Source organism: Ochotona princeps, chromosome 8 (genome assembly GCF_030435755.1).
Source record: "Ochotona princeps isolate mOchPri1 chromosome 8, mOchPri1.hap1, whole genome shotgun sequence".
NCBI lineage: Eukaryota > Metazoa > Chordata > Mammalia > Lagomorpha > Ochotonidae > Ochotona > Ochotona princeps.
Window position 1 is genome coordinate 43,788,261 of NC_080839.1, and position 21,236 is coordinate 43,809,496.

At 41.3% G+C, this 21,236-nt stretch overlaps 1 protein-coding gene across 1 annotated transcript; it reads right to left on the minus strand.

Moving 5' to 3' along the window:
- Nucleotides 1-219: 219 nt before the first annotated feature.
- On the minus strand, nucleotides 220-21,223 carry NFU1 (NFU1 iron-sulfur cluster scaffold). Its single transcript, XM_004580071.3, has 8 exons — nucleotides 21,131-21,223; nucleotides 16,925-17,031; nucleotides 16,455-16,590; nucleotides 13,218-13,284; nucleotides 9,122-9,236; nucleotides 7,098-7,158; nucleotides 5,112-5,286; nucleotides 220-591 (listed from the first exon to the last, which is right to left on the minus strand). The coding sequence occupies exons 1-8, from the start codon at nucleotides 21,190-21,192 to the stop codon at nucleotides 547-549; spliced, it is 768 nt and encodes a 255-aa protein (XP_004580128.2). The 5' UTR covers nucleotides 21,193-21,223; the 3' UTR covers nucleotides 220-546.
- Between the last annotated feature and the right edge of the window lie 13 nt (nucleotides 21,224-21,236).

The window sequence follows — 21,236 nt, forward strand, 5'->3', positions numbered from 1 at the left end:
ACTGACTTTAAACCAACTCAGTGTTTACAGATGTTGAAACAGGCTTTGTGGGGATTTAGCATTAGTACTATTATTCTGATCTTTCAGTGGGAAGTTACATGTGCTATGATATTATGAGCTGCTTCTCAGATATCACTTTAAAACCACAATTGTTCAATTGTTGTTGTTTTTAATACATTGAATACTTCAGCAAAAAAGAAAGACACATCTCACAACAAGCCATTTCAGAATATTTAAAGAACATTCTCCTTATTCTGTATTTAAAAAGTAAATTATAAACTGTTTCACACATTATGCAAAGAAGAAACCATGAGAAATGAGGACCAAAAATAAAATGATCCCTGGATGAAGTCCACGTGTGCAGAAGATGATTCAGGATGTTATAAATAACTCATGTGAGGAAAAGCAAACATGCAGTACTTGTATAATCATTCTCTGAAGAAAGGACATGTTTTATTCATCCTCAAGTTCCTTAGCACATTAATAATAAAAGCTTTTTCTATATTAGAAGTCCAGCTGTTGTGCCCAAAGAAAATCCAGATTCTTTTAAGAAGAGTTTGCTTCTTTTTCATCTGATTCATCATCCATAACCTAAAACCAAAAGATGAAGAGAATTTAAGACTTAAGGAAAGGATTATAAACTGTTATTTTTCTTACTTTCATAATACTTGTTTGCTTAAAAACTCTACTCCAGAACAATGCATGACAATCTAACAAAAATAAATCAACAGTCCCAAAGCACAAAGTTTGAATGACAATCTGGTATTCTAATAATGTAAAGCCATCTAAATATTTACATGTTCATTAAAACATTGGTCTCTTTCTTATCTTAAAAGATGCTTCCAATAATAGTCATAGTTGACACACAAGACAGTAGAGGACGAACAGGCATTCATTTTTTTTTTAAGAATTATTTTATTTTTATTGCAAAGTCAGATATACAGAGAGGAGGAGAAACAGAGGGGAAGATCTTCCATCTGCTAGTTCACTCCCCAGGTGGCCTCAATGGCCAGAGCTGCACTGATCCGAAGCCAGGAGCCCAGAGCCTCTTCCGGATCTCCCATACAGGTGCAGGGTCCCAAGGCTTTGGGCTGTACTCAACTGTGTCCCAGCCCACAAGCAGGGAATTGGATAGGAAGTGGAGCAGCTGGGACCCGAGCTGGTGCCCTTATGGGATCCCAGAGCTTGCAAGGCAAGGACTTTAGCCAATAGGCTACCACGCCAGGCCCCACACAGGCATTCTTTAGCCCTAAGATGATGGAGTTAACTTTTCACCTGTTTTTTTTTTAAGACATTTTATTTACTTAAATATATCATGTAAAGCTACATGAAAGTTATTATTGTAAAAATACTTATTAGGGAATGAATCCCTAAAAAGATAAAGAACAAAATATCATGTAGTAGCTAATTTTGGCTTTATTCAGCTAAAAATCATTTTCAATTTTAAAGATATGTGAAGACTTTCAGTTAAGAATACTATGAGGGCCAGTGCTGTGACATAGTAGGATAAGCTTCTGCCTCTAATCATTCCACATGGGCACCAGATCTAGTGCCAGTTCAGCTCCTGGCTTATGGCCTGGGAAAGCAGCAGGAGATGGCCCAAGTCCTTGGCCAGACCAATGCAGGAGACCTGGAGGAGGCTCCTGGAACCTGGCGTCAGACTGGTGCAGCTCTGGCCATTGTGACCTTCTGGGGTATGATCCAGCAGATGTAAGAGCTCTGTCTTTGTTCCTCTTTATGTCTATAACTCTACCTTTCAAATAAAAATGGAACAAATCTTTTTAAAAAATAACTAGTGAATACCCAAAGGGAAAAAATTTAAAGATTAATATCTTTCTATGAGTTAATGTATTACTCAGATAATAAAGACCAACTGATTTAAAAGGAAAGAACTTTCTAAACTCAAGAATGTTTTCTTTCCTCACCACACCTTCTACAATTACAATGCTAATTCAAGTTTATAATCTGACAGCCAATTCCTTGCTCCACCCTGAACATATGAAATGACCCTTTGTCAACCCAACAAGGTGTCACCTAATAGAATTTTTTAAAAGCTGTATAAAGTATAGTGGAACAAAATGTTTCTTTTTTAAGACAAGCAGTGAAAGACAATTATCTCACAATTTAGGTTTTAGGTGCAGGAAAAATGGATATTTAGTTCCGACGAACTTTTTATTTATTCATTTGAAAGGCAGAGAGAGAGACAGAAGTCTCCCAACTGTTGATTCATTGCCCAAATGCTCCCAACAGCTGGGGCTCGGCCAAGTGTAAGTCAGGAACCAGAAACTCCATCTGAGTCTCCCCGTGGGTGGGAAGGAACCCAATCACTTGAGCCAATAATTACTGCCTCCCACACTAAACATTAGCAAAAACTAAACCATTAGGAGTACAGGCTGGACTCAAAACCAGCCATTCTGACATGGGATGTGATGGTCACAGGAACTGTCTTTTAACTGTTGCGTTAAATGCCTACCTACTCCCAAGACATTAATATTTTATGTCCAGGGCCTGGCAGCGTGGCCTAGCAGCTAAAGTCCTCGCCTTGAATGCCCCGGGATCCCATATGCGCGCCGGTTCTAATCCCGGCAGCTCCACTTCCCATCCAGCTCCCTGCTTGTGGCCTGGGAAAGCAGTTGAGGACGGCCCAAGGCTTTGGGACCCTGCACCCGCATAGGAGACCTGGAAGAGGTTCCTGGTTCCCGGCATTGGATCGGCGCACACCGGCCCGTTGCGGCTCACTTGGGGAGTGAATCATCGGCCGGAAGATCTTCCTCTCTGTCTCGCCTCCTCTGTGTATATCTGGCTGTAATAAAATGAATAAATCTGTTAAAAAAAAAAAGAAAAAAAAATATTTTATGTCCAATCTCAGTAATATACAGAACTAATTTTGTCAACTCCTATTTTAGCAGAGTTATTCCTAAATTTGTAATAATATTCCCCCAAGTACATTTAATACAACTATGTAGAGGACATTTGCAAGACACAGGTCTAGTTATTACAGAGGACTTCAAAGACCCAGTTATGATGTCAAGTCTCTCAGGGAGCTTATTCATAAACACTAAGCTGAAGGTTTGGATCAAAGTAGAGCTTATTTCTAAGCAGGGACTGATAAAATGGGTGCTAATACCACCAGGAATGAATGATCATCAAGTAGCCCTTATTGAATGACCTGAAGAGTTTTTCAAATTTCGAATTACCACACATTTGTTAGATGATCTCTCTATAACACCACAACTCCTGGTGAGAGTCATTGTGCTAAGAGTCACTATTAGAGCTGACAAAGTGCTGTCATTAGTTCTTTAGTGTGTGCAAGCAGGAAAAAAACATGCTGAAATCATGCTATAGATAAACCTCTAAACCTTAGTCAATATTCAGAGCAAGATTTTGTACTAGAAAGCATGATTCTATAAGAGCATCTCACCTGTATGTTCTCAGTTTTTCTCTGCCTTTCAGATAAAGATAAATGATGTCATGGAGCTCTCCCACTCTTCTGCTAAAGACTTTGAAAATTCATGGATAAACCTGCACGGTGGAAGTGGGCATTTGGTCCAACTCCCCGGTTAAAACATACATATCTGATGCAGGTTGCCTGGGTTCAAGTCACAGCTCCTGATTCCAGCTTCCTTTTGCAGCCAGAGGTGGCTGGTAACAGCTCACATGTTGGTTTCACATGTGGGAAACGAGGATTGCATCCTTGGCTCCCAGCTTCAGCCTACTGACTGTGGTTGGCATTTGGATATTAAACAATGGGTGGGGGCCCTCTCCTCTCTCTCAAAATTAAAAACTGCATGATGTTTTAAATATTCTTTTAATATTTTAAAAAATACTTGAAAGGCAGAATTGAGAGAGAGAGAGAGAGACAGAGAGAAGTCATTCATTCTGCAAATGACCACAACAGCTAGAACTGGCTCAGACTGAAGCCAGGGGTATCTTCTGGGTCTCCCACGTGGGTACAGGGCCCACGCGGTTGGGCCCCGATCCTCTTGGACCATCCTCTGCTGCTTTCCCAGGCACATTAGCAGCAAGCTGAATCAGAACTGAAAACAGCTGTACTCACAGGTGCCCACACGGGATGCCAGTAACACAGGCAGTAGCTTAACCAGTCACAGCGCCAGCCTCTCTCCATAATTTTTTTTTATTGCATTTCATTTTATAACATCATTTCATAGGCTCTGATGTTCCCCCATCCCTTCCTGTGCCCTCCCCTCATGATGGACTGCTCCACCTTACTGCAGTATTACAGTTCAAATCCAGTCTTGTTTCTTTTAGTGCAAGCATGTGCCATGCAGAGAGTCCAGCATCTTATTGTCCAGCTCAATTCAACAGTTTCTTGGGCAGACCAACTCTGGTCTAAAGGCGTAGCTGGCAGAATATCGTTCCGACCAATTAAAAGCCATAACATAACATCAACAACAGTTTCCAACATTATGGGGTTAATTGACATTGCACTGAGTGACTGATATGTTAGAAAATGCAGGTTCTTGACCACATCCTGTGACTACTTCATTAACATTTCAACTTTAGTTTTTATACAACTGGTTTCTATCTTCTCTCCATAATTTTCTACAATCAAGCTGCTGGATGAGTCTCAGTTTCCTAATGCAATATGGCACTGCCAGTTTAAGTTCCTGTTTGAGACACACGCATCTCTGGTGGAGTCTTGGTTATCCCACTTCCAATCCAACTCTATACTGATGTGCCCAGGAAGCAGCCGTACTTTAATACTTGCTACCCACATGGAAGAACGGAAAGGAATTCCTGTCCTGTAGGTTATGGCCATTTGGGGAGTGAATCTGTGGTCAGAAAATTTCTTTCATTCTCTCAGTTTTTCTCTGCCTTTCAGATAAATAAATGGTTTTTTTGAAAATGGGAATGACTTACTTATTGAACTGTTATTAGAAGATTGAGAAATAGTTATACAAATTCTTTGCACATATTAAGCTCTTTATCATTAAAATGTACTTTTAACTACTTTTTAAAATGTACTTTTAAATAAGGAGGCTTCAAGTCTATGAAAACTGCAATGCAAAGTTCTAGTCCTCAAAGACTGAACATGAATTTTTTTTTCTTTTTAAAAAGTAAGTCCAAACTCTTATATAATATTGGCATACCTGTTCTACACCTTCCACTTCTGGAATATAAAACTGCAGCATGTTCTGAATTCCATTCTTCAAAGTAATGATAGAGCTGGGGCAGTTAGTACAAGAGCCTTGGAGTTTGAGCTGTACAATGCCATCTTCAAAGCCTTTGAAGATGACATCTCCGCCATCTTCCTGCACAGTCGGCCTGTGTCAGTGTTTGTGATATATGGAAAAGAACAGGAAACACGTCACATAGTTTGGTGGTTTTATATTTTCAAAATTCACAAGGTTAAAGCCACTTTCATGATACAGAATACTAACTGCAGTGAAGTCTTAGAATTTTTTTTCTGTTTTCAGAGAAAATGCCAAAATTCAATCATATAACTGATTACATTTTATTAAAATCAGTAATAAATATTAAGCACTTAAGATTTCAAATTGCCTAACAATTATGATGACTACAAATGCCAGCTTCTTTGGTTTTCCGGTAAGGTTTACATTTCAGTATGGCACCAATATAGATGACTGCAGATCAGGTATGTACCATTCAATGAATTTTCACAAAGAGAACACACGTTCGTAACTACTTCTAGACGAGAAACAGCACAGGCCGCAGCACACCTTGGATCTTTCTAGATATGTAAGCTTGCAAGGTGAGGATCTAGTCATTGCGCCATGGCACTGGGCCCTGCTTTTTGGTTCCTTAAGCCTTTTTCTCTATGCAGCTAAGAAAAAGCAAATCACTTATGAAGGCAATTTATCAGTGTTAAGCTTATTTTTCTATTAATTATTTTACTTGACAAAAATTATGCATATTTATCATGTACAACCTGATGTTTTATAACATGTACACAATGGGAAATGGTCAAATTGAGATAATTACTTGTGTAAAAGCTTACATACTTGTTATTTTTATGTGTTGAATACTGAGGATCTACTGTTAGTTATTTTTAAAATGCAATGCATGGGGCTGGTGTTGCAGCACAGCCCTTTAAGTTGCCATCCACGACACCAGCATCCCATGTGGGTACCGGCTCAAGTCCTGGCTGCTCCACCTAATCCTAATGTACTTAGGAAAGCAGTGGGAAGAAGGTCCAAGTCCTTGGACTCCTGCATTCACATGGGAGACCTGGATGGAATTTTTGGTTTCATCCTGGCTTAGACCCAGTTGTGGTGGTCATTTGGGAAGCAAAGCAACAGATAGAAGATCTGTTTCTGTTTCTCTTTCTCTACCTTTCAAATAAAATAAATTTTGTTTTTTAAACAGAGAGACTATAACACATACTATTAATTACATAGACATTCTTCCCTGCTCACTGAGATTTGGGCCCTTAACTCGGCACCTTTCTGTCGTCCTTTCTATACAAAGTTTCAGGAAGCCTGGTTTCTCTGATTCTTAGTAGGTGCCCTCTGCCCAGCTTCTGCTACTACACGTTTACACCAAAAATCAGCAAATGCTCCAAGGGAACCTTCAGTGAGCTGCTTCTCAACAGAGGCCCAGCATCTCCAAACATGGTTGTTCTGGCAGCTATTGAACCAACAGCTGCTTTGGGGAGCTTTCAAGGGCAACGTGCACAATGGTATTTTTATCATGATTTTCTAAGAATTCTCAGCAGGACTAATGGCCTGCTACAAGCTTAAGTGGAAGCCTGCTGTTCTCCATTCATTTAAATTCATTTTTGAAGAGCAACAGCCTGAAAACAGCAATTTATTCTCTCTCCATCATCCTCCTCACACTGTTCCATACTTTTTTCTTTTCTAAGAAATTTGGTACTGTAACAACATTGAAATAATGGCTGTGTGAAGTAAATTTCTTCCCATATTTGAAAAGATGGTGTGTTTCAAAATTTTAAGAAAATGTAGACAAATTTAAGTCCAATTGTTTTAGTCATTTATGGTGGTATATGCTAACCTGCAGAGCGGAAATCCACTATAATCTCATAGACAAAAAACTATCTTGTTACAATGAAAAATTGCCTCTGCAGCATTTGAATTCAAATATAAAGGGGGACATACCGTATTCTAGTATCTAATAATTCTTTAATCATTGCCACAACTTCATCATCTTCTTCGGAAACTAGAAAGGTTACAAACAATTATCAAGAGTGGAAATTTTACAACCATGTAAGTACATGTACTAAAACAGCACAGGACAGATGTTGTTAAGTGGGTTAAGCTACCCTTGTGATGCATATTGGAATGCTAATTCGAGTTCTGGATCCTCAGCTTCCAAATCAGCTTCCTGTTAACGCATCCTGGGAAGGAACAGATGATGTCTAAAGTATTTGGGTCCCTGTCACCCACGTGGGAGACCAGTGTACAGGTTCTGGCTCCTGGCTTTGGCCTGGCGCAACCCAAAACCTTGGGACCCTGCACCTGCATGGGAGACCTGGAAGAGGCTCCGGGCTTCTGGCTTCAGATCTGCTCAAGCTCCAGCCTTTGCGGTCACTTTGGGAGTGAATCATCGGACAGAGGATCTTCCTCTCTGTCTCTCCTCCTCTCCGTATATCTGACTTTCCAATGAAAATAAATCTTTTTGTTTTTTAGAAAGCACACTTACTTTATGTTAAGTTACATTTTCAATTTCTCAATTTAGCTGCTTCTAAAAAGAAAACTATAGTATATATAGATATAAGCCATCTGGAAATTTCTGAACTGCTCTATAAAGCTGAACAAAAGTGGGAATTTCTTTAAAAACTTAAAAGAAAATTTTTTTGAAAGGCAAGGACAGAGAGGTACAGATAGATAAATGGCCAGACTGATCAATCAACTGATTGATCTATCAAACTCTTATCTAGAGGTTCACTCCCCAAATGCCCACAGCAGCTGGGGCTGGGTCAAGCCAAAGCCAGTAGCTGAGAACTCATTTCGGGTTTCCTACTTTGGGTGACAAGAGCCCAGCTGCTTGAGTCCATGCCTACTGTCTACCTGGGTGTGCTGTGCAGGCAGCTAAACCAAGGAGAGGGACTAGGACTCAACCTAGGCATTCCAAAGGGACATAGGTATCTAAAAGGAAGTTTAATTACTCAGCCTAATGCCTACTGACAAAAGTTATCTATTCATATTGGTCAGTTTTTGTTTTACTGATCTTCACTAATAACTATTATTCTTTGTGACAGAGAAATGTATTTACTTGTGGGAAAATAAAAAATACAGAGAATTCAAATTACACTGTAACCTGATTTCTGGCAACCAATAAATAGCAACAGACACCACTAACTTTCAGTCTTTTTAAATAAAAGAAATAAAATATAATATAAATATATATAATATAATATAATATAATATAATATAATATAATATAATATAATATATAATGATGTTCAAATTCTCTTGGATTGCCAAACCTAAGTTCTAGAGCTAAATATACTGAATAATGAAAATCTGTCTTCCTGGGAAGGGTGTTGTGGCACCGTGCGTTAAGCCTCTAACCACTTGAGTTGCCAATATCTCATACTAGTGTACTTCCAAAGCAGTGCTGCTCTGGTTCTGATTTGGTTTCTTGTTTATACACCTGGAAAGCAGCAGACAAATGGCCCTCACACTGACTACATGGCTGAAGCTCCTGGATCCTGGCTTCAGCCTGGCCCAGCTCTAGCTGTTGTACGTGTTTGTGTTCCTAGGGCTTCTGAATCAAGACATGTGAGAATAAAGTAGCAAAGTCTAAAATAAAAGGCCAAATATTAATTTTTTAAAAGAATTTCTTCCCAATTTTTTTTTTAAGATTTATTTATTTTCATAGGAAAGGCAGATTTACATAGAGGAGGAGAGACAGAGGAAGATCTTCAGCCTGCTGATTCACTCCAAAAGCAGCTGCAATGGCTGGAGCTGAGCCAATCTGAAGCCAGGAGTCAGGAGCCTCTCCCGGGTCTCCCATGTGGGTACAGGGTCCCAAAGCCTGGGGCCATCCTCAACTGCCCTCCCAGGCCACAAGTAGGGAGCTGGATGGGAAAAGGGCTGCTGGAATTAGAATCAGCTCTCAGCACATGCAAGGTGAGCCCTGGGCCCCCAAATGTTACTTATTAAATACAATGTACTACCTGCTTCTCCTGAGGACGTTTCTTCAGTAACCAGGGGTAAGCCAGATGCAAAGAAATCCATGATAGTTGCATAAATATCTGGTTTCAGTAAATTCCAGTCTAATTCTTCATTATCCTATAAACATTTGAAAAAAAGAATGACATTTCCTCTCAGCCAACAAGAGAGAAGCACAGAACACAATCTAACATTGTTCCAGAATCTTCTATATACATACTGTAATGCGCAACAGTTCCCACTTCTGGAGGGGCTCACTTATATGACTTTCAGAAAATACAGTATTAGAACATCCTCCATTCAGTCAGTCACTCAACCAAGTTTAATCAAATGCTATGAAGGTACTTGGTCTTGCAAAGGAAATAATTATTATTATAAGATTTTTTTCTATTATGTAAAGAGAATTTAAACATTAAGTAGCTTATGTCTTTAAAGAGAACGATAAAGAGATTTCCATTATCTTCATTTAATACACAGAACATTCCAGAATTATTCAAAACATTCAACTTAGATATAGTACTTAGTACTGAGGAAATGCAATGATGCTATTGTAGAACCATGGATACTCTTCCAGAGGACTTGTGAATTGTCATCAAGATCCGTAAAAGTAAGAAAGACTCCCACAGACAGGCATCTGGCCTGCTTCATCTGAGCACACAGCTCTGGCTCCCAACTCCAGACTCCTGCTAATGTGGACCCAGGGAGGCAGCCGGGATGACGCAAGGCAGTTGGATGTCTTCCACCTATGTGGGAAACTTGGATTGAGTACCTGGTTCCTGACCTCTGCCCAGGCTTCAGCCCCAACACAGGAACACTTCGGAGATCAGTGGGCTCCCTATACCTGTCTCTGACTCTCAAATTAGTAAATAAAATATTTTTAAAGAGAAAGATTTCAGGCCCTTCATGGTAGCGTAGTGGCTAAGGGCCTTGCCTTGCATGTGCCAAGACTCCATGTGCGCGCTGGTTTGTGTCCCAGCTATTTCACTTCCCAACCAGCTCCATGCATGCAGCCTAAGCCTTGAGACCCTGCACCTGCTTGGGAGACCTGGAAGAAGCTCCTGGCTCCAGATGGGCTCAGTATTGTAGTCACTAGGGGAGTAAACCACTGGATGAAAGATCTTTCTGTCTCTCCTGTTCTCTGTAAATCTAACTTTCCAATAAAAAGTAAATAAATCTTAAAAAAGAGAGAATGATTTTCTAAGTTTCTCATCCATAGAAGCAGATAGGATTATTCAGTATCTAACCAGTACTAACACCTGGAAAAAATAAAGGTAAATTCTGCTAATTTTAGTTTTTAAAAGAAAGCTCTCCAGGAAGAAAGAAACTACCATGTACAGTCTATTTAGATTCTCAGGATGCTTTCATCTGTGGCCCACATGTAAATACTATTAAAAATTCAGTCTACATGAATAGTATTCTTTTCCAAAGATTTACTAATTCTTACTTGAAAGGCAGATTTACAAAGAGTCAGAGCAACAGAAAGATCTTGCATCCACTGGTTCACTGGTTCACTCCACAACGGCTTGGAGCTGGGCTGGTCTGAAACCAGGTGCCAGAAACTTCCTCTGGTTCTCCCATGTTTGTGCAGGGGTCAAAGAGTTGGGTCAATCCCTACTGCTTTCCCAGGCCATCAGCAGAGAGCTGGATTGTAGTAGAACAGCTGGGACTTGAACTGACACCTCTAAGGGATGCCAGCATTGCAGGCAGAGGCTTAGCTTCCTACAAGATGGTGCAGGCTGAAAAATGAACTTTATTTTCTTTTAAAGATTTATTTATTTTTCCTGGAAAGGCAGATTTACAGAGAGGAGAGACAAAGATCTTCTATCCACTGGTTCATTCCCCAAGTGGCAGTAACGGTTTGAGCTTAGCCGATCCGAAGCCAGGAGCTTCTTCCAGGCCTCCCATGTCAGTGTAGGGTCCTAAGGTTTTGGGCCATCCTCTGTTGCTTTCCCAGGCCACAAGTAGGGAGCTAGATGGGAAGTAGAGCAGCCAGGACATGGACTTGTGCCAACATGGGATTCCAGCACTTGAAGAGGGAGGATGATGAGCCAATGGAGTCATCACAGCAGGTCCAAATTCTACTAATTTTATCATGATACTAAAAAACCATTTTAGAGGAGATGGAGCTGTGGTACAGCAGAGTGGGCATAAACCTGCAATCCCAGCATCCCACACTGGAGAGCCAATTCTAGTCCCAGCTACTCTACTTCCAATGCAGCTTCTTGCTAATATGGCTGGTAAGGCAAGAGAAGATGGCCCAAGAACCTGCGCCACCACCCACATGGGAGACCAGGATAGAATTCTTGGACTAGGTTCCAGAGTGGGTGCTGCAGCCTTCTGGGGAGTGAGCCAGCAGATACAGGATATCTTTTTTTGTCACTTAGCTTTTCAAATAAATAAGCCAATCTTTAAAAACAAAAAAAGGAAACAATTAAGAGACAGAAAACAAAACATAAGATAAATGAACACTGTTATGGATATAAGATCTTGTAAAATTAATGAGACAACAAGTTCTAAGCAATATTATAATAAATTATTTGGAAGAAGGGTAGATGGCCATTTACAAAGTATAGAAAAAAAACTGACACTAAAAATATTTTTAGTGGTGTGAATGATAATAAAGTCAGCATAAAAGCTGTAAATACATATATATTTAGAGAAAAACAGGACACATACAGTGAAACAGGGAATTTTTGAAAAATAAGTAACAAAGTGACAGCCCATGACAAGAGAGAAAACAAAGCAAATTCAGTTATAGCTGTGAAATATCATTGTAAGCACCACTCAAAATATTATCTATTGGTTATACCATTTCAGTTAAGAAAATACAGGGAGGGCCTGGCACAGTAGCCTAGTGGCTAAAGTCCTTGCTTGCAGGCACTGGGATCCCCCATGGGCACCAGTTCTAATCCTGGCAGCCCCAATTACCATCCAACTCCCTGCTTGTGGCCTGGGAAAACAGTAAAGGACGGCCCAAAGCCTTGGACGCTGCATCCGCGTAGGAGAACCAGAAGAGGCTCCTGGCTCTGAATTGGCACATCTCTAGCTGTTGCGGCCACTTGGGGAGTGAATCATCGGACGGAGGATCTTCCTCTGTCTCTCTTCCTCTCTGTATATATCTCGCTTTCCAATAAGAATTAAAAAAAAAAAATCTTAAAAAAAATACAGGGAAATTAGGACAATTTAAAAAAACAGTAATTAAATAACAAAGGGAAGGGGAAATAAAAAATGAGTTACCAAAATTAAGAAAAAAAAGGAAAAGAAAATATTATATAAGATATAATAAAATATTTTGACCTAAAAAGCTGTATGTGATATAGACTATAAGCAAAAAAAAAAAAAAAAAAACTGAATAAAAATTTTAAAAATAAAATTGATGGGGCAATATTTAGCCTAGTAATCAAGGTACTATTTGAAACCCCACATACCAAGCGGAAGCCATGGGGGAGACCTGTACTGAGTCCTTGGCTCCTGGCTTTATCCTGGCCGAGACCAGCTGCTTTAGTCACCTTGAGAGTGACCCAGTAAATGGAAGCTTTTTGTTATTGTTAAGATTTATTTATTTTTATTGGAAAGGCAGATTTTCAGAGAGAAGGAGAGACACAAAGAAAGATCTGTCCACTGGTTCACTCCCTAAGCGGCTACAACGGCCAGCGATGAGCCAATTCACAGTGAAGCCAAGCCCAGGAACTTCCTCCAGGTCTCCCATGTGGCCGTCCTCTACTGCTTTCCCAGGCCTCAAGCAGGGAGCTGGATGGGAAACAGAGCAGCTGGGATGTGAATCCACATGCACATGGGATTTCCAGGTCCTGCAAGGTGAAGATTCTAGTCCTGCCAAGGTTGAGTCTTGTTATAGACTAGCTTAGCTTAGATACTGCAATTAACCCTCTGAAACTCAAGATTTTGTCTTTTGAAAAATGAGTGATCTGGACCACAATTAATTTTGATAAATCTATTAAATATCAAATTTCACAAAAATGAAAAGCAAATGTTAGCAGTACAAATAAATGCAATATACCAAAGAAGAGATATCCTGGGGCAAGAATTGGACTCAGATAAAACTAAACGTATCTCAAGCCTTTGCTATAACCGCATGTATACCTTTGTAACAGTGATGAAATCTGGCCCAAAGAACACACTTTTTACTCCTTCGATTCGAAACAACTGCCTGTGAATCAAAAATAGATAGATTAGAAAATTTTCTGTTATGGGAAAGTTTAAACACATACAGAAGTAGAGAGAAAAATCTAAGAATACCCGGGTAGTCATCTGCAGCTCCACCAGTCAGCACCTCAAGGTCAGTGGAATCTCATCCTCTTAAGCCAAGATCTAGTGATCCCACTCCCAGTAATTTACCCAAGAGAAGCAAAAACACATGTCCACAGACTTGTACATGAATCTTTACAGTAGCCTTATCTATAACTGCTACCTACACATCCGGAAATATCCATCAACAGGTGAACGACAAAACAGACTGTGTGTATGCGTACAAGGTAGTACTACTTGACAACAAAGATGAATGAACTACTGACATGCACCAGATGACTCTCATGTCTGAAGTAAAACACCTTGCTAATGTATTCATTCAGTTATTTAGTTAACAAAAAATTGGATACCATTAGCGTTGTCAGCCACCGTATAAACACCAGTGATACAACTGAGGAGCAGGAAAGACTGGTCCCACCACAGGAAAGTTGACACAGCAGTTTAGTGCAAAAACATTCTCAACTAACAAGATTACCCTTGCTTGACTGAAGAGAATACATTTTGTGTCCAGGAAATAGGCTATTTTCAAAAGGTCATCTGAGAAGAGCCTTTGCCAATGGAACATCTGACAGAAGTCCTCTCCAAAGGAAGCATAACTGAATTAACCAGGAAACTTTTAACCTTTGTATTTTCTAAACATAAAATATGTAAATGTACTCTTGACATAAACATTTCTAAGTGCAAAGTTAAAATGCCCTTCAACAGCGCCTCTGAAATCCTACAACATTGGTCACTGCTGCTTTGTGGGTTTTTAAAAATTTATTTATTAAAAGTATTTACTTATTTTACTTGAAGGTCAGAGTTACAGAGAGAAGATGGGAGACAGAGAGCTCTCCCATCCACTGATTCACTCCCCAAATAGCTGTAAAGACCAGAGCTCAGCCGGCCTGAAGCTGGGAACCAGAAGCTTCTTCCAGGTCTCCCACGTGGGAGGTTCATTCCAAAAATGTTATAATTTATTAATTCTGGCATATATTTATACAAGTCTTTATCTAATAAATTTAAAAACTGTCCCACTGACTCATCAAAAAAAAATCATTCCACGATCAGCATTGTGGCACAGTGGGTTAAATTGCCTCTGGCAAGTAGAGCTTGAAATCTGACAGGAAAGAGCTGGCGAGGATTGGCTCATGCCTCGCTGGGTGGGACACAAAGATTAGTTACTCCTCACCATGGTGTTGAGGATTTTCCTGCACACCCCCCGCCAAAAAAAAAAAAAAATGTTCTGCACCTTAATTGTGGACAAATGTCTTGTTAGAGTTACAAGCCAGTCTAGATTATCCTAAAATCTGCCAAGATCAGCAAAATTATACTTCAACACAACAAATGGCTAAATACTAAAATGAAATAGACACGAGACAGCTGAATGGTACCTTATAGCCATTTTAAGGTATATAGCAGCCGGTCCTGTATATAAACTAAAATTGAACTGTCAATGAGCTAATCATAGGTTGTGGTTAGGATTTGCTTTTTTTTTTTTTTTTTTAACATACTGGTTACTCAAAACCATGTCAATTCCATGATATTGCAAATTGCTGTTGATGTTATATTGGGACTCTTAATTGACTGTGATGATATTCTACCAGCTCTAACTTCGGACCAGAAATGGTCTCCCCAAGAAACTGTTCAACCCATCTGGACAATAAGTAGCTGGACTCTATGCTTGGTATATGTTTGCAAGGAAAGAATCTTGATTGAATTTGAGCTGTAATACTGCATCAAGGTGGAGGAATCCACCAGGGGGGAGGGGTGGGGGACTCCCAGAGCCTATGAAACTGTCACATAATGCAAAATAATTATTAAAAATATATAATAAATAAATAAATAAATAAATAGCCTCTGGCAACAATGGCATCCCATAATGGCCAGTTGGGGATCCTGGCTACTCCACTTCTGATCAAGCTCCCTGATAATACACCTGGTTAAGCAGCAGAAGATGACCCAGGTACTTGGGCCTCTGCTATCCACATGTGAGCGCTATATGCAGCTTCTGGCTTAGGACCATTACAACTTTTTGGGACTGAACCAATGGATGGGAGATTCTCTCTCTCTCCCTTTCTCCCCTCTCCCCCACCCCTGCTTCCTCTGCCTCTCCAAAACTCTTTCAAATAAATAAATAAATCTTTCTAAAAATGTTTTGAAGATTGAGTGATTATCAATTTAATCAATTTTTCCCTCAAGTACAAATACAAATTTTGGGGGGCCAGCATAATGGTACAACATGCAAATCCTCTGCTTGTGGCACCAGTATCCCATATGGGCACCGATTGGTGTCCTGGCTACTCCACTTCCAATCCAGCTCCCCGCTTATGAATTTGGAAGGCAGTAAAGAATAGCCCAGGTCCTTGGGCACCTGCAAGCACATGGGAGACTGAGAAAAAGCTTCTGGCTTTGGATCTAGCCATTGCAACCATTTAAAAAATGAGCCAGCAGATGGAAAATCTCCATTTCTGTCTCTCCTCTCTGTAAGTCTACCTTTCAAATAAAAATAAATACATCTTTTTTTACATACAGAGTTTTATTTATTCATCTTGTAGATCTCTCAATTACTGTACTCTTCAGGATAAGGGTTTTCTAAAATCAAATTTATTTATTTACTTTTAAAGTTTTATATTCACCTCCTTATAAAGTCAAAGTTACAAAGAAACAAAGACAATCTTCTCTCCACTGGTTCACTCCCAGATGGCTCCAAGAACCTGCTCTGGATGAGAGCAAAGCCAGGAGACAGAAGCTTCTCCCTGGTCTCCCATGTGGGTGTAGGGACCTAGGCAGTTAGACCATTTTCCACTGCTTTCCCAGGTCATTAGCAGGTAGCAGGATCATAAACAGAGCAGCTGGGACACAAATGGGTATCCATATAGGATGCTGTATCAGAGGTGACAGCTTTACTTGCTATGCCATACAATAGTGGCCCCTAAAATCAAGTGTTATTTTTCTTTACCTTGTAGTTAAAAAATAAAGTCATGTATTATCTACCATGAAAAATGCAGTACATATAAAAATGCAATAGCAAAACAAAGCTGTTACCCCCAAAGTCAGTTATTTGCTAAAGTGGAAGAAAACAGCATATACCTAGCCAGAGGGGAGCGAAACGCTGAAGCTGGCGTAGGAAAATCCATGGTCCTTGTCTCAAGAACTGGCTTTCCTGGTATAAACTTTAAACTGTTGGGATTTGGGGTATCTTGTGTTTGAATAAACATGTATCTCACTGAAAGAGAAAAAGAAGAAAGAATGTTAGTCTAGAAATAATGTAGTTAATAAGTTTATGGATTATGGTGATTTTTAAAGAAACAGAGGTGGTAAAGAAAATGGGATAAAAGAGAGCAAAGCTTTACTGTCCAACTAACAATATAAAAATTTATAAAGGCAAGGGAAAACATATCAAAATATTTAAGATAACTACATAGAATTGTATATTAGCATTCTGATGATTTCGATGGCTGTGTTATCCAACAGATTCCATCAATCTCCTACACGTAAAGGGCAAGACATAGTTCCATTAGTCTCTGAAGCAGAATTCACTCTAAGAGGTAAAATGTTACCTGTGTTATTACATAAGGCTGTAGGTAGTGGGGAAAGAGATTTTCGAACAAACTGATGCAAAGGCTGTTTCTTAATGGTGTATGGACTTATCATCATATGATGTAACCTGCATTGTAAAAAACAGTAAATGACATTTAAGAGAGCTGATCTTTTAGTCAGTTACTATTTGCAAAAATTAGACATATGTAACATATAAAATTAACTAGTAATAAATAATTATATAACTTTCATTTTCCATTTATATCCTCTCCACTTACACACACTGTCGGCAACGCCCCCGCGTACCCTGAGCCTAGCGTAAGGACTAGGGTTACAAAAAGACAACACACAAGACAACACAAGACAACACGCAGGGGGTCACTCTTGTAAACAGAATGCCCGTTTATTTGGGGTCAGCCTGCATCTTTTATAGTCTTCCTAGTTCCTCCCAATATTATCCCAACGCTCAATCAACTCCTAACCTCCCCTGGGGGCATCTTAACAAAGAGGAAGCAGGGAAGAGGAACTTGCAGTCAAGCCAGGGGCTAACATGCATTAGGCCAAGATTGCCCATCCTGTTACCCCTTAGAACCAAGCTAAGCTGTGGAGTTAACCCTTGGGAGACCGGGGCCTACAACACACAGTATCTACAAACTATTTGAAAGCAGTTATTGCTCAAATGGAAACAAGCGTTTCAGTAAACAATTCTGCTCTATACAGGGGAGGGTAACATTCAGAAATGAGAAATTGAAATGTGTCTGTAATACAGATTTGCAATCTACAGCTCCACATTCTTGGCTTAAAGTCACTTAAAGAAAGAACTCAAAGAATTATGAACTTTTACTTCATGTTTAACAAAATTGAGAGCTAAGTCATAGTCACGCAAGACACATGAAGATGCGGGAGGTCTTCATGGTGAATCCCGGCTCTGGGACGAACATATCCCTAACAGAGTCCGGGCTCCACTTCCGATTCCAGCTTCCGGCTACCACGCATCTGGGTGACAGCAGGAGATGGCTCACGTTTGTGGATCCCTGCCACCCATGTGGGAGATTCGGATTGAGATCTGGGCTCATGGTTTTAGCTTGGCCCTGTTCCGGCTACTGTGTGCATTTTGGGAGAGTTAATCAGCAGGTGGAAGATTTCTGTCTTTTAAGTAAAATGAAAAAACAAAGTCACTTAAAGACAGAAGTTTCCTCATTCTCTGTTCTGTACCCCTATGTTTCCCTAAATAAAACATATACATCTTGTTTTGAAAAGTATTTCAATTCTTCAGAAAAAATATTTTTATACAAGATCATCTTTATTTTGTATACTTTCAGAACAAAATAAACACCACCAACAACCAAAAAACTCACAATACACAATATCTAATCCCATTGTCAAATTAAGGAGTGGGGCCTGAGGCCCTTGTTTTCTGCCTTTAAGACACAGGACAGGAGAGAAAAACAGACCACTAGACCTTCCAAGGAGAACCAGTGAGGACAGACCCACTCAAGGTTGCTGGGGCAATTCTTCAGAAAATCTACCAGATAGTGTCCTCCCAACTGCCAGAGCAGCCAACAATCTATGTGCTTGATAACAGGAAACATTAACCAAAGTGTCATAGTTTTATTTAATTCTGATTGTTTATTTTAAGAGATTTATGTATTTTTATTGGAAAGGCAGACTTACAGAGAGGAGAGACAGAAAGATCTTCCATCCGCTGTTTCACTTCCCAAGTGGCCACAACTATAGCTGAGCAGATCCCAAGTCAAGAGCCAGGATCCCAAGGCCTTGAGCCTTCCTTGATTGCTTTCCCAGGCCACAGGCAGGGAGCTGGATGGGAAGTGGAGCAGCCAGGACACAAACCATTTCCCATACGGGATCCCAGCATGTGCAAGGTGAGGATTTAGCCACTGAGTCATTGTGCTGGGCCCATTCTGATTTTTTTTTTTAAGCATTAATAGGCTAATTTTCATGGCCCAGACCAATTAAAACCAAAAGGAGGAAGAAAAAGCCAATGCTTTCAGAAAAAGGTATAAAAGTAGGCTTTGCTAGTGAAGAATTCTAGAACTCTGACGGCAAACTACTTTAAAATCAGTTTAAAATAGTAGTGGGGCCTGCGGGAGCTTAGCAATGGTAGTGAGCTTAGCTGCCGCCTACAAAACTGGTCTCCCACACAGAGCTCCTGTGTGTATGCCAGCTGCTCCACTTCTGATGCTAACGTGCCTGCACAGGCAGCTGAGGGTGGCCTGAATGCATGGGTACCTGCCTTCCACACGGGAATTGGGATGGAACTCCTGGCTCCTGGCTTTCATTGTGGCCGTTTGAAGAGTAAAACAGCAAACAGAAGATATTCTGCCTTCATACAAATATATTTAATGTTTTTTTAATGTATTGTTTTTTTTATTAAATTTATTAATTACATTGTGTTCTAATTTCATTTTTAATGTATGGTTATCCACTACAACTGGCATTTCACAGAAGCCACTGAGACTTCTAAGCACTGGAGTCATTTTTGTGATCATACATATAAGCACATGTAAAAATGGTTAACTTATTTGACAGAGAGGAAGAGCGTGCATGTGTACATGCTCCCCCACCGGTTCAATCTCCAAAATGCTGGGACTGGCCTGGAACAGGCTGCCTGAAGCTAGCAGTGAGGAATTCAACCCACAAATGGCAGGAACCCAAGTACTGGAGCCAATGCTGCTCCCTCCCAGGGTCTGCCTTAGCAGGAAGCTGAAGTCAGGCAGGAGCTGGGGACGGGGTCAGACCCAAGCACTCTGCGAGGCAGTGCAGGCATCCCAGCCGCTGGGCCACACGCCTATCATGACCTCAAAACACGCACACATACACACTTCTGTGTCACAGGCAGAAGTGACGATAAACAGAAGACTGCTGTCACAAGGGAAGAGTGAGCATCGACTCACTAGCTTACAGGTTACTGAACATTTTTTCCGACCTTCAGTAATCTCTGCACATTATTTATAAACAGAAGGCCCCTGTCTTGGAACACTGTGGTACTATAACCACAGAAAGCTTCTGAGATGGTACTGGACAGACTGAAGGAAGGACTGGCACCGAGTACTCACAAAGAATAAGCACCAGTGACACGACAGAAACCACACTGGGCAGGCAGTCATGCAATCCGTGAAGCCCTGACCACCTCCCTCTAGAGAGGTGACCACAGCCAGGGCGGGGGAGGTAACCACAGTCGGGGTGACACCAGCCGGGGCAAGGAAAGTAACCACAGTTGGGATGAGAGACCAGCTTGGCTGTGGTCACTACTTTAAATTATATGACCTAGTACAGTTCTCATAATTTTATCAGTATCTTTTTTTTCCATCAGATTGCAAGCTTATTAAGGGATGAGAGCACCTTCCTTCCTATGCCCCCAGCTATCAGCACTCCGGCCTCTGTTCCTCAGCCACTTCATCAAAGCTGGGATGACTGCACCTAATGCCCGTAAGAGGTGCTGAAGGCAGTGCCAGGTCCCGAGGCTAGAGTTCCATAAAGGGTAACCATGACCACAGGACTCTACTCTGCCACAGGATGTCCAAAAACGACCAGTGGAAACACCTTTATCTCCTTAAGTCTCTCTGGGAATACTCTGGAAGGTCAGTTTTCATGTCCCTCCAGCCAGGGGAAACGCAGCAGATTGATTACTGAGATATCTTGAAGGGCACACAGGGCTAACTATCAACACTAAGAAACAAATTTGAACTGAACAGCATCAATACTGAAAAATCGGGGTGGGACACCTCCGTTAGTTCTCTGATTGATGCTGACAGGTGTCTGTAGGAAGCAAAACTCCAAGGCAGGGATCAGGGACGCGAGAACACATGAGACTCGCCTTGGAGTCCCAAGTCTCGGAAGCTGTGTGGCTTTGGACACGTCCCTCCCCTCCCTGGGCCAGGCAGAGGAAGTGAGCAGGCATGTTCCTCCTTCTGATGTGACATGCTGTTTTCGTGTCGAAGCACCCTGCTATGCCTCCACAGCCGGGCTCTGGTCAGCCCCCCGAACGCCGGGCCCGGGCACACGTGTGAGCCCGGCGGGCCGAGGCGTGGCGCCGTCCAGCCACTGCGGTGCCCCTCACGCTGAGCCCCACCTGCGGCGATGGGGGAGGGCACCAGAGGCACCAGCTCTCCCCCACCTGGGGAGGGGGGATCGGCCAGGCGGCGACCGCTCAGCGGCACAGGTTCACAGACACCCCTCCTCGGAGCTCCGGACCCGTCACCTACCGACCGCGCAGCCCCGCGGCAGCAGCCGCAGCTCCCCAGACCCGCCGGGCCGCCGCCGCCATCTTAGTCCAGCAGTGCGCAAGCGTGGACAGGCCTCGCCCCTTGG